Raw genomic sequence first — 12,639 nt, 5'->3', positions numbered from 1 at the left:
TCAATTACCTGTCCCACCTATCAGAAACTCCTCTGTGATCTGCACTGATCTCTGACTTCCAAAACCCATGCAATTTGTTACTCTCTGAAGCTTATAGTAGGTTCATAGGAGAAAGAGAATGCCCTCTTCTGCATTTGCTTCTTTCACAGTTCATAAATTTTACACTGGTCTCTCGTAGTGCTTTCTTGAAAACAGTTGTTTCATTCAGTATCTTTCTTACCCTTGATTACTTTGTTAACTTGTCCCTTCCATCTGCCTGCCCTCTTTCTCCAGGCATATTTATTGCTAGAGAGTACTAGGCCCTTTGGGTCCACAACCATTTATCATACAGCACTTGACTTTGACCCTCCCTGGCCTTTCTCTCAGTTGCTTGATCCCATTCAATTTCCCCATGTCCTTCTGGTCATTGTAGAACCTGGCCCTCTTTGCTGATGAATGCCATTCAGCCCCAGCATTCTCCCTTGGGCTACTCTGTGATGCAGCAACCCTGCATTCTTGTCATCCAGACAGCTTAGCCACATGCCTCAGCTGTGATGAGGCAGAAGGTCCAGCCAAGTGCTTCAATGCAATTCTGGTGGGCCTTCCGGGAGAAAGTACCTACATTTTTACATATATTATTATAGTTACCAGATCCTTTGTAAAAAGAAGAAGGTTATTGGGGAAAAAAAATAACAGTGGTAATCTGCCAAACCAAATAATTCATGTAGCTTAAAAAGGGTGATTGACAATTATAGTACTTCAGTACAAAACCATGCCACTCTTTATCTGACTTGAACCACTTTTGTTACATATTGTTTTCTTGTAGATAATGCATTGTAGGCTGGCTTGATGATCCCTATATGTAGAACCACAAACCTTATCTCAGATCTTCTTAATGAAGCAAACAGAACATGTTTAACTACTTTCATGCTTTCTTTCTCACCTTCTCAAATATGAAGTGACAGGAAATCTCACACCACTCCCTGCTACAACCTGTGCATTTTTTGTCAGTTTATATCTCTAGCATTGTAAAGTTGTGAGGAAAGCGTTCCAACACAGTCTTTGGCACTATTCTCTGACCTGTACCCCTAAGGTAGAGCTGGAGCAGGGCACATCACCCTGACATATGTCCCTGTTCTCTCCTTATCTGGCATAGAAGAGGCAAGAGGGTGTCTAACCAAGATGAGGTAATAACAGTGTTTATTCTCATTATTTTACATAGTTTAGTCAAGTTTCTAGATCTAAGGAATCCTCAAATATTTATCACCTCAAAATATGGTCACTTGTGCTCACTTTGTGCCAGACACTTCACAAGGTCCTGGGATAAAAAAAAAAAAACAAATTTAAAAAAATCCTTTAACAGAATATCCAAATAATATCTTTCAGCTATCAAACATCAGAATTCTTTTTTCTATAAGATGCAAATATTGTCTGTGTCAAATGTTTAACATAGTTCTAGGAAAGCAGTATTGTGTGTAGGGTAGAAGCAGATTGCAATTTGAAAAAACACTGGTTTGAAATTTGCTCAGGAAATGCATCAACCCTGAAGCTCTGCAATTCTGTTTTTTCCCAGCTTTACTGAGATATGGGTGACATATAACATTGTGTAAGTTTAAGTTGTACAACGTGATGATTTGATACACATATATATTGCAAAATGATTGCCACAGTAACGTTCATTAACACTTCCCATCAGCTTACATAATTACCGTGTGTGTGTGTGTTTTGAAACATTTAAGAGCCACTCTCTTAGCAACTTTCAAGTATGTAATACAGTATTGTTATTTTTAGTCACCATGGTGTACGTTACATCCCCAGAACTTATTCATCTTATAAATGGAAGTTTGTACCCTTTGACCAACATCTCCCCCTTTCCCCGACCCTCCACCCCAGCCTCTGGCAACTACCATTCTACTCTCTGTTTCTGTGAGTTCAGCTCTTTTAGTTTCCACATGTAAGTGAGAACATACAGGATTTATCCTTTACTGTCTGACTTATTTCACGTAGCATAATGCCTTATATGGCCACCCATATTGTCACAAATTGCAGGATTTCCTTGTTTTTTATGGCTGAATAATATTTCGTTGTGTGTGTATGTGTGTGTGTGTGTGTGTGTATTTACCACTTTTCTTTATCCATTCATCTGTTGATGGACACTTTGTTTCCATGTCTTGGCTATTCTGGATAATGCTGCAGTGAATATGGGAATGCAAGTATCTCTTCAAGATAATGATTCACTTCCTTCAGATATATACCCAGAAGTGGAATTGATAGATCATATCGTGGTTCTGTTTTTAATCTTTTGAAGAACCACCATACTGTTTTTCATAGTGGCTTTACAAATATACTTTCCCCACCAACAGTGTACAAAGGTTCACTTTTCTCTCCACATCCTTGCCAATGTTGTCTCTTGGTTTGGGGGGCTTTTTAGTTTTGTGTTTTTGTTTTTGATAATAGCCATTCTAAGAGGTGTGAGGTGGTATCTCGTTGTGGTTTTAATTTGCATATCCCTGGTGATTAGTGATGTTGAACATCTTTTCCTATACCTATTGGCCATTTGTATATGTTCTTTGGAAAACTGTCTATTCAGGTCCTTTGCCCATTTTTTAATTGGATTATTTGTGGTTTTACCATTGAATTGTAGGAGTTCCTTATTTTTTCGAATATTAACCCCTTATCCAGTATATGGTTTGCATATATTTTCTCCTGTTCTGCAGGTTGCCTTTTCATTTTTTTGATTGTTTCTTTTGATGTGCAGAAGTTTTTAAGTTTGAAGTAGTCCCACTTGTTTATTTTGCTTCAGTTGCTTGTGCTTTTGGTGTCATATCCAAAAAAATATTGCCAAGACCAATGTCAAGTTTTTTCCTCTATGCTTTCTTCTAGGAGTTTCATGGTTTCAGGTCTTACATTTAAATCTTTCATACATTTTGAGTTCTTTTTTTGGGAATGGTGTAAGATAGGGGTCCAGTTTCATTCTTCTGCATGTAGTTATCTGATTTTCCCAGCACTGTTTATTGAAGAGAGTATCCTTTCCCCAGTGAGTATTCTTGGCTCCTTTGTCAAATATTCATAGACCAGATATGCATGGGTTTATTTCTGGGCTCTCAATTCTGTTCCATTGGTCTACATGTCTCTTTTTATGCCAGTACCATACTATTTGGATTGCTGTAGCTTTGTAATATAGATTGAAATCAGGAAATGTAATACCTCCAGCTTTGTTGTTCTTTCACAGGATTCCTTTGGCTATTCGTGGTCTTTTGCTGAAGCACAATTCTTTTCATCATGTTCAATTAGAAATTTATATCTGTCTCTCAAAACAGGGAAATCAAACTTTGCAACCTAGAGGCAAATAGATAGTCCAAGTCACTGATAACAGCCTTTTGGAATCAAAAATTAGTAAACATAAGGCATCTATTCAAGGAGAAGTCATAAAACTGTACTTTAGCCAAGCACTTTCCTAGCTGCTAGGATGTACTACAGGCACCTCAGGCTCCACAAGTTCAAAACTAGACACCTTATCTTTCCACCCAAAGGAGATACTTTTCCTGTGTCTTCTGTCCTTATCTGTAGCACCAGTATCCCATTCAGTTACTTAAGCCAGCATTCTGAGCATTGTCAAAAACTCTTCACAATCCTTTACCAAACCAATATCCAATTAAGTCTTTAGTACGTATTGATTCTACCTTGTAAATATCTCAGATTTACCTTTGCTCCATTGCTACTTCTTTAAGAGTGCAGTCTCTCTTGTAATAGCAGATAGCTTGCCTCTGCCTCTCTCCCCATTCTCCTTTTTAAAATAACTTGTTTCCTAATTATAAAATTAATATGTGCTCAGTGAGAAAAATGATTTGAAAAACACAGAAAAGCACAATGGATTTTGTTGAATACACAAAAATTATCTTTAATCCCACCACCCAAAGATAATCATTGGTTTTGTTTTGGTTTTGGTACATATATATGTGGTTATTTTATGAAAAAAATTGTAATACTTATACACATTGTTTGGTCATACTTTTTTTTAAGTGCTTTTTTCCAAATCAACAGAAACTTGCAAATGAATTTTTGCTGGCTTTCCAAGTATTTAATTATGTAGCCATGATTTGCTTTAGGTAACCTATTATTACTTACATAGGTTTATTCCAGTATTTTACTCTTACAGATAATACTGTAAAGAATATCTTTCCCTACAATTGATTATTGTCTTCTATTAAACATTGAGAAGTATAATTTGGGGGGTCAAAGAATATGCATTAAGGATTTTGATCCATATTGCCAAATTGTCCTACATAAAGATTACATATGAGTACGTCCTTGTACCCTCAGCCTAGACACTGTCGGATATCATCATTCTTCTGAGTCCTAGCCAAACTGAGAGGCGAAAATATTTCATTTTTTGTATTAGTAGTTATATTGAACATTTTTTAATGTTCACTGGCCATTTTAATTATTTTGTGAGTTGCCTGTTCATGTACTTTGCCCATTTTTCTATTGGAGGTGTTGACTTTTTTTAATTGTAAAAGCTCTTCATGTATTAAAATCATTAGGCACATGCATAGAGGGGCAACCATACGAAAGATAGCAAGAGGGCAGCCATCTGGAAGCCAAAAAGAGAGGCCTCAGAAGAATCCAACCCTGCTGGCACCTTGATCTTGGATTTTTTGGCTTCCAGAACTTTGCTGAGATATGGATGGAATGTGCTAAAGAACAGCCGACCGTCTTGTACTATGAAATGGAGTCCAGTGCTGTAGATGATGCTCCTGTTTGTCAGGATCAGTGTTGATTCCCTGTGATAATCCTCTGTTTACAAGGTCTTAGTTCATTACTTTTGATCAGATTCTGTCATCAAACAGATGGCCTCACAAGAAAGCCAGATAGTAACTATCCATAGACAAGAAACCATTGTGAAAACTCAGAATGCAGGAGGTAGATGAGACTGAAGCATCTCCCCCAGACCTCAGAGATCAAGAAGTACCACATCAGAAGGGTAAGAGGAGCAGCTACCCTCTGACCACAACAGCCCTCCCACAGGCCAGCACAATGCTGCATGAGCCCCCATCCCCCCACAAGCCTGTGGTTTCTCCAGTGGGAAGAGAGAGCCCAAATGGACATCCAGCTCTCCCAGCACTGTGGGACACTTCCACTTGGGTCTCACCTCACCGGGATTGCTGGGGGAATCTGCAGAGCTTGACCACTGGTGATCAAGTAGAAAGGTGTGGAGGGGCTGACAGCAGTCAGCACTCAGATCTTGGTGGACTGTATTGCTGCTTGCAGTGGTGCCCAAGAAGAGATCCCAGGCAGCAGCTCTGCCCATCTGTGGAACTGAGCCTGTAGCCCCATCTGGCCACGGAGCTCAGTTGGCAGTTCTGCTGATTAGGGTCCCCAGTCCCCAGACTGTACTGGCTGTAGAGCTTGTTTTACCACACAACCTGGGAAGGAAAGCAAAGTATCATCCTTGCCCTCTAGCTCAGCATCGCCTTTATTCTGACCATCTAGGAAGGCCAGCTGGGGAAGCCAGGCAGCTGCAAAGCCCAAACTACAGCCCTTCTTAGGCAGGGAACCAAGCCAACAGAACTACCCAACTGTTGAGCTTAGCCTCTGACCCCACATAACCAGGAAGACTGAACAGTAACCCTGGGCAGTCTTAGAGCCCAGCTATTGTCCCACTCAACTACAGAGCATAGCCTGCATCCTCACCCCACAATGGAGCCCAGACAAAGACTCTCCCAACCACAGAGACAGTTTCTTTAGCCACCCAACTATGAGATATAAATGGAGGCCCCTCCCAACCAGAGAGGCCAGCCAGTGACCTTGCTCAACATCAGAGCACAGCAAGCAGCCAACCTGATCAAGAAGCCCAGCCTGTGGCACAGCCTTTCAGAATATTGAAGGAAAAAACTGTCAACCAAGAATGCTGTACCCAACAATGTTGTCCTTCAGGAATGAAGGAAAAATAAAGACTTTGCCAAACAAGCAAAAGCTGAAGAAGTTCATCACCACTAGACCTGCCTTACAAGAAATACTAAAGGGCATTCTTCAAGTTTAAAGAAAAGGATGATAGGGACTTCCCTGGTGGTCCAGTGGTTAAGACTCTGCACTGCCAATGCAGGGGGCCCGGATTCAATCCCTGGTCAGGGAACTAGGTCCTGCATGCCACAACTAAAGATCCCGCATGCTGCAACTAAAGATCCCACATGCCGCAATGAAGATCCTGCTCGTGGCAATGAAGATCCCGCGTGCCTCAACTCAGACCCAGCGCAGCCAAATAAATAAATAATTTTTTTTAAAGAAAAGGATGATAAGTAATAACATAAAAACATATGGATGGGCTTCCCTGGTGGCATAGTGGTTAAGAATCCACCTGCCAGTGCAGGGGACACGGGTTCAAGCCCTGGTCCGGGAAGATCCCACATGCCGTGGAGCAACTAAGCCTGTGAGCCACAACTACTGAGCCTGTGCTCTAGAGCCCGTGAGCCACAACTACTGAGCCTGAGAGCCACAACTACTGAAGCCGGCGCACCTAGAGCCTGTGCTCCACAACAAGAGAAGCTACCGCAATGAGAAGCCTGCTCACCGCAACCAGAGAAGGCCCACGCGCAGCAACTAGAGAAAGCCCACATGCAGCAACGAAGACCCAATGCAGCCAAAAATAAAATAAATAAATTTTTAAAAAGACGAAAAAAAACATATGGATGTGTAAGACTCACTGGTAATGGTAAACATATAGTCAAAATTCGATCCTCTGTTATTGTAATGGTGGTGCATAATTCACTTACAAGTCTAGTTTGAAAGTTAAAAATCAAACATAATAGGGCTTCCCTGGTGGCGCAGTGGTTGGGAGTCTGCCTGCCGATGCAGGGGAAACGGGTTCGTGCCCTGGTCCGGGAAGATCCCACATGCCGCAGAGCGGCTGGGCCTGTGAGCCATGGCCACTGAGCCTGCGCGTCTGGAGCCTGTGCTCCACAACGGGAGAGGCCACAACAGTGAGAGGCCCGCGTACCACAAAAAAAAAAAAAATCAAACATAATAGATATAAACATAACCACAGTAATTTGTTATTGAATGAACACTATAAAAATACATAAATTACACGAATAACCTAAAATATGAGGAGGGAGAAATAAAAGTACAGTTGACTCTCGAACAACACAGGTTTAAAATGTGCAGGTCCACTTACATGCAGGTTTTTTTCAATAAATACTACAGTGCTACACAATCTGTGGTTGGTTGAATCTGTAGATGCAGAACCGAGGGTATGGAGGGCCAATGATGGGACTTGAGCATCTGCGGATTTTGGTATCTATAGCGGGTCCTAGAACCAATTCCCCACAAATACTGAGGGACAATTGTATAAAGTTTCTGTATACTATCAAACTTTTTATCAACTTAAAATAGGATGTAATATATATGTTTTATTTAAGCCTATACGAACCTGTAGTAGATACATATAGTGTAAAGAAGTCAAAGCATACTGCCACAAGAAGTCATCAAATCACAAAAGAAAACAGCAGGAGAGGAAGCAAGGATCAAAGGATCTAAAAACCAGAAAATAATTAGTGAAATGACAATAGTAAGTCCTTACCAATCAGTAATTATCAATATGTTAAGTGTAAATGGATTAAATTCTCCAATCAAAAGACATAGAGTGGCTGAAGGGATAAAAAAACAGTATCCAACAATATGATGCCTATAAGAGACTCATTTTAGCTTTAAAGACACACATAGACTGAGAGCAAAGGGGTGGAAGATATTTCAAGGAAATGGTAAGCAAAAGAAAGCAGGAGTAGCTATATTTATATCAGACAAAATAGATATTAAGCTAAAAATGGTTAAAAGAAACAAAGAAGGTCATTATATGATAGAGAGGTCAATCCACCAAGGATATAACAGTGGTGTGGTAAATATTTATGCACCCAACATCGGAGCACCTAAATATATAAAACGGATACTAAAAGAACTAAAAGGAGAACAAAACAACAATACCATAATATGTCGGGACTTTAATACCCCACTCCCAACAATAGATAGATCTTCCAGACAGAGAATCAGTAAGGAAACAGCAGATTTCAACAACACTATAGGCCAAAAGGACCTAACAGACATATATAGAACACTCCATCCAACAGCAGCAGAATACATATTGTTCTCAAATATGCATGGAACAATTGCTAAGATGAATCCTATGTTACGGCACAAAACAAGTCTCAACAATTCGAGAACACATAACTTATATCAAGTATCTTTTCCAATCACAGTGGTGTGAAACTGGAAAACAGTAACGTTTTACAGTATATACATATGTCAAATCATCACATTGTACACCTTAAACTTACATGATGTATATATCAGCTATATCTCAATAAACATGGGGGAAAAATACATTAGGCCTTCATCTTACATGTTTCAAATGCTTTTTCTGTTTGTCATTATTGCCTTTTAAAATATTTAAGTTTTCTATTATTTTATGATGAAGTATATCAACATACACCTAACAAAATTATCAATACCTGTGTACCAACTTGACAACATTTTTCAGTAACCAATAACATTTTTCCATATTGTCTTAGATCTTTTTTCTTATTGGTAAGAAACCAAATGTTGTAGATACAGCTAACTCCCCATCTCCATCCCTTTCCTCTTACTCTCGCTCAAGATGTAAATCACTATGTTAGAGTGTGTGTATATAGTTCCTATGCATTTTTATAAAATTTTTGTATACATGTGTGTAATATATATGTATATATGTAAATATAGACAAATATATATAAATATATTTGTGTATATAAAATTTATATGTATATATTTATATATAATAAATATACATAAACAATATATTCTGCTTTCTATATTTTGTATTATTTAAAATTTACATAAATGCTATCATACTATTTTGTCAGTTTCTATGTTCACATAACATGGGGTTGAGCTCTATGTTGATGCATATAAATCTGATAAATTTATTTTAACTGCTCTACAGATTCTATTAAATGAATAAATTCCCAGTTCATCCATTTTCTATTTGAGGGCAATAGTTTCTATTTTTTCACTATTTCAAGCAATGATACAATGAATATCCTTGTAGAAACCTTCTTTTGCACCTATATGGGAGTTTCTCAAGCTTATATGCCTACAGTAGGAATTTATGAATGTTATGATAAATGCATGTCCAACTTTACCAAGTAACACCAAATTGTTCTCCAAAGTGATTTTACAGATTTCACTTTCCATCAGTAAAGGATAGGAATTCCATTTCCTCATATCCTTATCAGTGTTTTATATTAACTCACTGATTTTTGTCAGTCTGATATTTGTGAAATGGTATTTTGTGTTGTCTTCATTTTCATTGTATTTATGATTAGTAAGTTTGCATGCATCTATTTTTAAAATACTGCTATTATTACTACTAGTAACAATAAAACTAACAATAAAATGTATCAACTTCTTTTCATGTATTAGCTTATCAGTCACTTATTACAAGAACCTTATACTAACATTCTATTACATTAAAAAGGAAACAGACTAAGAGGGGCAAGGTAATTTGCCCAAGGTCATCCAGTAACTTGCAGGGCTAGGGTTCAGTATGTCAATATGTCATTTTCCTTCATTATAAGATAATAGGGTTAGTGGTCATCATTTCATACTTCCCAATTTTAAAACTGTAGGATAGTGGTCCCCAACCTTTTTGGCACCAGGGACCGGTTTTATGGAAGACAGTTTTTCCACGGACTTGGGAGGGGGCGGTTTTGGGATGATTCAAGCGCATTACATTTATTGTGCACTTTATTTCTATTATTATTACATTGTAATATATAATGAAGTAATTATACAGCTCACCATAATGCAGCATCAGTGGGAGCCCTGAGCTTGTTTTCACTTGCCACTCACTGATAGGGTTTTGATATGTGTCTGCAGGCAATTAATTTATTATAGTCTCTGTGCAGTCAAACCTCTCTGCTAATGATAATCTGTATTTGCAGCCACTCCCCAGCACTAGCATCTAGTACTTCTTCAGCTCCAGATCATCACGCATTAGATTCTCATAAGGAGTGTGCAACCTAGATCCCTCGCATGCGCAGTTCACAGTAGGGTTCGCACTCCTATGAGAATCTAATGTCGCCGCTGATCTGACAGGAGGTGGAGCTCAGGCGGTAATACGAGCGATGGGTAGCAGCTGTAAATAAAGATAAAGCTGTGACAAAGTGAGAGCGTGGCATGGACATATATACACTACCAAACGTAAAATAGATAGCTAGTGGGAAGCAGCTGCATAGCTCAGGGAGATCAGCTCGGTGCTTTGTGACCACCTGGGGGGGGATAGGGAGGGTGGGAGGGAGACGCAAGAGGGAGGGGATATGGGGATATATGTATAACTGATTCACTTTGTTATAAAGCAGAAACTAACACACCATTGTAAAGCAATTATACTCCAATAAAGATGTAAAAAAATAAATAAAATAAATAAAGATAAAGTTTTGCTAGCTCACTGGCCGCTCACCTCCTGCTGTGTGGCCTGGTTCCTAACAGGCCATGGATGCTCAGTAACCAGATAAATGCATTTCCAAATGTAAAAGGAGAAAGGGAACATTATTTTATACCTTTTAAATAGTAAACTTAGAAGAGGCTCCAAACATGAATTATTCATCAGCTTTCCTTCCTTTTACAAAAAACTGTATTAGTAAATGAATAGTGATAGGGATTTTAGTGCACTTACAAGCAGAAGCATCAATTCCTTTGCACATATTGCTGAAAGTTTGTATGTGTTGATTTTCAGAACTGCTGTATTCAGAGTCCTGCGCTTTTCATACATGTAAATGCAGTAGCACTGAATTGGTATAAAATGTCTAAGCTAAGGCTGATTTATCTACAAGGTCATTTATAGTCTTCAGATATTTTCAATTATTTCTGCTTTGTAGACTAATAAAAGAACTACTGTTGTTGGTCCAGGTTAATAAACGACTCTGGAAAACTGTTTAATAGACTGAAAAGATGAAAATGACTTCGTAAGTGTTACTGTCAACTCTCAGGACTGCTGCTTTTCATAACAGAGAGCAATTAGATTCTCACTGTTATACTTCTAATGGTGATAGGGTTTAAAAAAAAAGTAGAGAATCTAAAGTGGCATTAGAAGTTTAGATTGTAACAGGAGTGTCTGGGTAGCATTATCTTATTTTCTGAATCCCTGAATTCTGGTGAATTTAGCTTCTTAGTACTTTAGGAAGTACTGCTTTTCAAGAGGATAGAGATCATTATAAATCATTTCAATTATTGTCAGACTCTCTAGACCGGTGAGAATGATCAGATGATCACTTTCCTGAAAAAATAGCATCAGAATAACCAAAAGAGAAAAGAGAACCATTTACAGATATAGGTGATTATTCAGGACTAAATCTTAGGAAATTGTTATTTAAGATGCTGTACCCAAACGTATGTGTGTTGTGTTTGCTTGCTTGAAGGGTCTAAGCCTGTGTTTGTTAAGATTTATCTTTGAAGGTGAAGATGTTGCCAGACTATGCAGATTGCTAACACACATTTCTCCCCACATCTAGCTACGTGGTGAACATTGGTCTGATCGACAAGCTTTGTGGCTGCTTCCTCTCGGTGCAAGGCCCAGTGGATGAGAATCCCAAAACAGCCACATTTCTGCAGCATGCCGCAGGGCTCTTACACGGAATGTGCACGCTGTGCTTTGCTGTCACCGGAAGGTAAGGCCTCTACTTGATGTCAGTCTGGAGCCAACTTTTGAAACATCTCTTGGATTTTGCTCATTTTGGAGTCATTTCATAGGGATGTACATGGTCATCCTGGGCTCTTTTCCTCTTTGTGCTGCCTCTGTCCTTATTGGCTTCCCATATTGAGACTTATCTAATATGTCTCATTTTCCCTGGCTACATGCTCCTGTCAGAGCCTTTTTTTCTTGTTGGTGTCATAAACTTAACTATAATTTCTACAAGAGACCTTAGAAGTCATCCAGTTCCTCTTCCACTGAGATCCAGAGGAATCAAGTGATTCTCCTTGAGTCAGCAAGTCAGTGACAAAGCCTAGACCAAATCAAGTCAGGCCTTCAGCGCAACACGGCACAGCTTCGCAGTGCCCTGACCATCACATGCTTTCAATGATAGCCTCCTAAGCTCTTTATTTTCCCCTTTGTCCTTCCAAGGTATCTCCATGAATAAGAGAAAGGAGCCATCCAAAAACAGTAGCCCCCTGACGTCACACATGACCCATGGGCATCATTTTAGCCAGTGTGCTGGGGACTACGACTGGCCTGCTTGGCTCTGTAAACCCCCTCACCCCACCCTGTGGACTGTCCTCAAAAACAGTAATTCTCTAAGAGAGACAGAGTAAACCGCCTCGTGTTCTTTTCTCTCCCCTCCTACCAAGTAAAAATCATTTGCAATAGTGACTCAGTGTTCCCGATAGAAATATGACATATGCCTCAGGCATATTAAGGATGTTCAGTAAAACAATTTTCTTACAATTAAATTCTAAACAGTACTGCATACAAATTTTATATATATATATATATATATATATATATATATATATATCAGGGATTTGTCAAGAAGAAAACTAATGATTTGAAACTAATAAAGTCTAGCTACTTAAAGAAATCTTATCCAGCCGTATTCAATGTACACACAATGCTAATGTCTGTATTCAGAA

At 38.9% G+C, this 12,639-nt stretch overlaps 1 protein-coding gene and 1 non-coding gene across 3 annotated transcripts in view; both read left to right on the top strand.

The window, feature by feature from the left end:
* SCAPER (S-phase cyclin A associated protein in the ER) overlaps positions 1-12,639 on the top strand; it is a 504,096-nt gene that overhangs the window by 419,918 nt on the left and 71,539 nt on the right. For both annotated transcript variants that reach the window (XM_004276347.3, XM_033440145.2), the window contains exon 27: positions 11,523-11,678. In XM_004276347.3, the coding sequence (XP_004276395.2) occupies positions 11,523-11,678 (156 nt within the window). The remainder of the gene's footprint in view (positions 1-11,522; positions 11,679-12,639) is intronic.
* TRNAG-GCC (transfer RNA glycine (anticodon GCC)) lies at positions 6,043-6,115 on the top strand. The gene has a single exon. It is a non-coding gene; the product is annotated as a tRNA-Gly (tRNA).

Source organism: Orcinus orca, chromosome 2, assembly GCF_937001465.1.
Source record: "Orcinus orca chromosome 2, mOrcOrc1.1, whole genome shotgun sequence".
In the NCBI taxonomy this organism is placed as follows: Eukaryota; Metazoa; Chordata; class Mammalia; order Artiodactyla; family Delphinidae; genus Orcinus; species Orcinus orca.
This window is presented reverse-complemented; position numbering and strand designations above follow the sequence as displayed.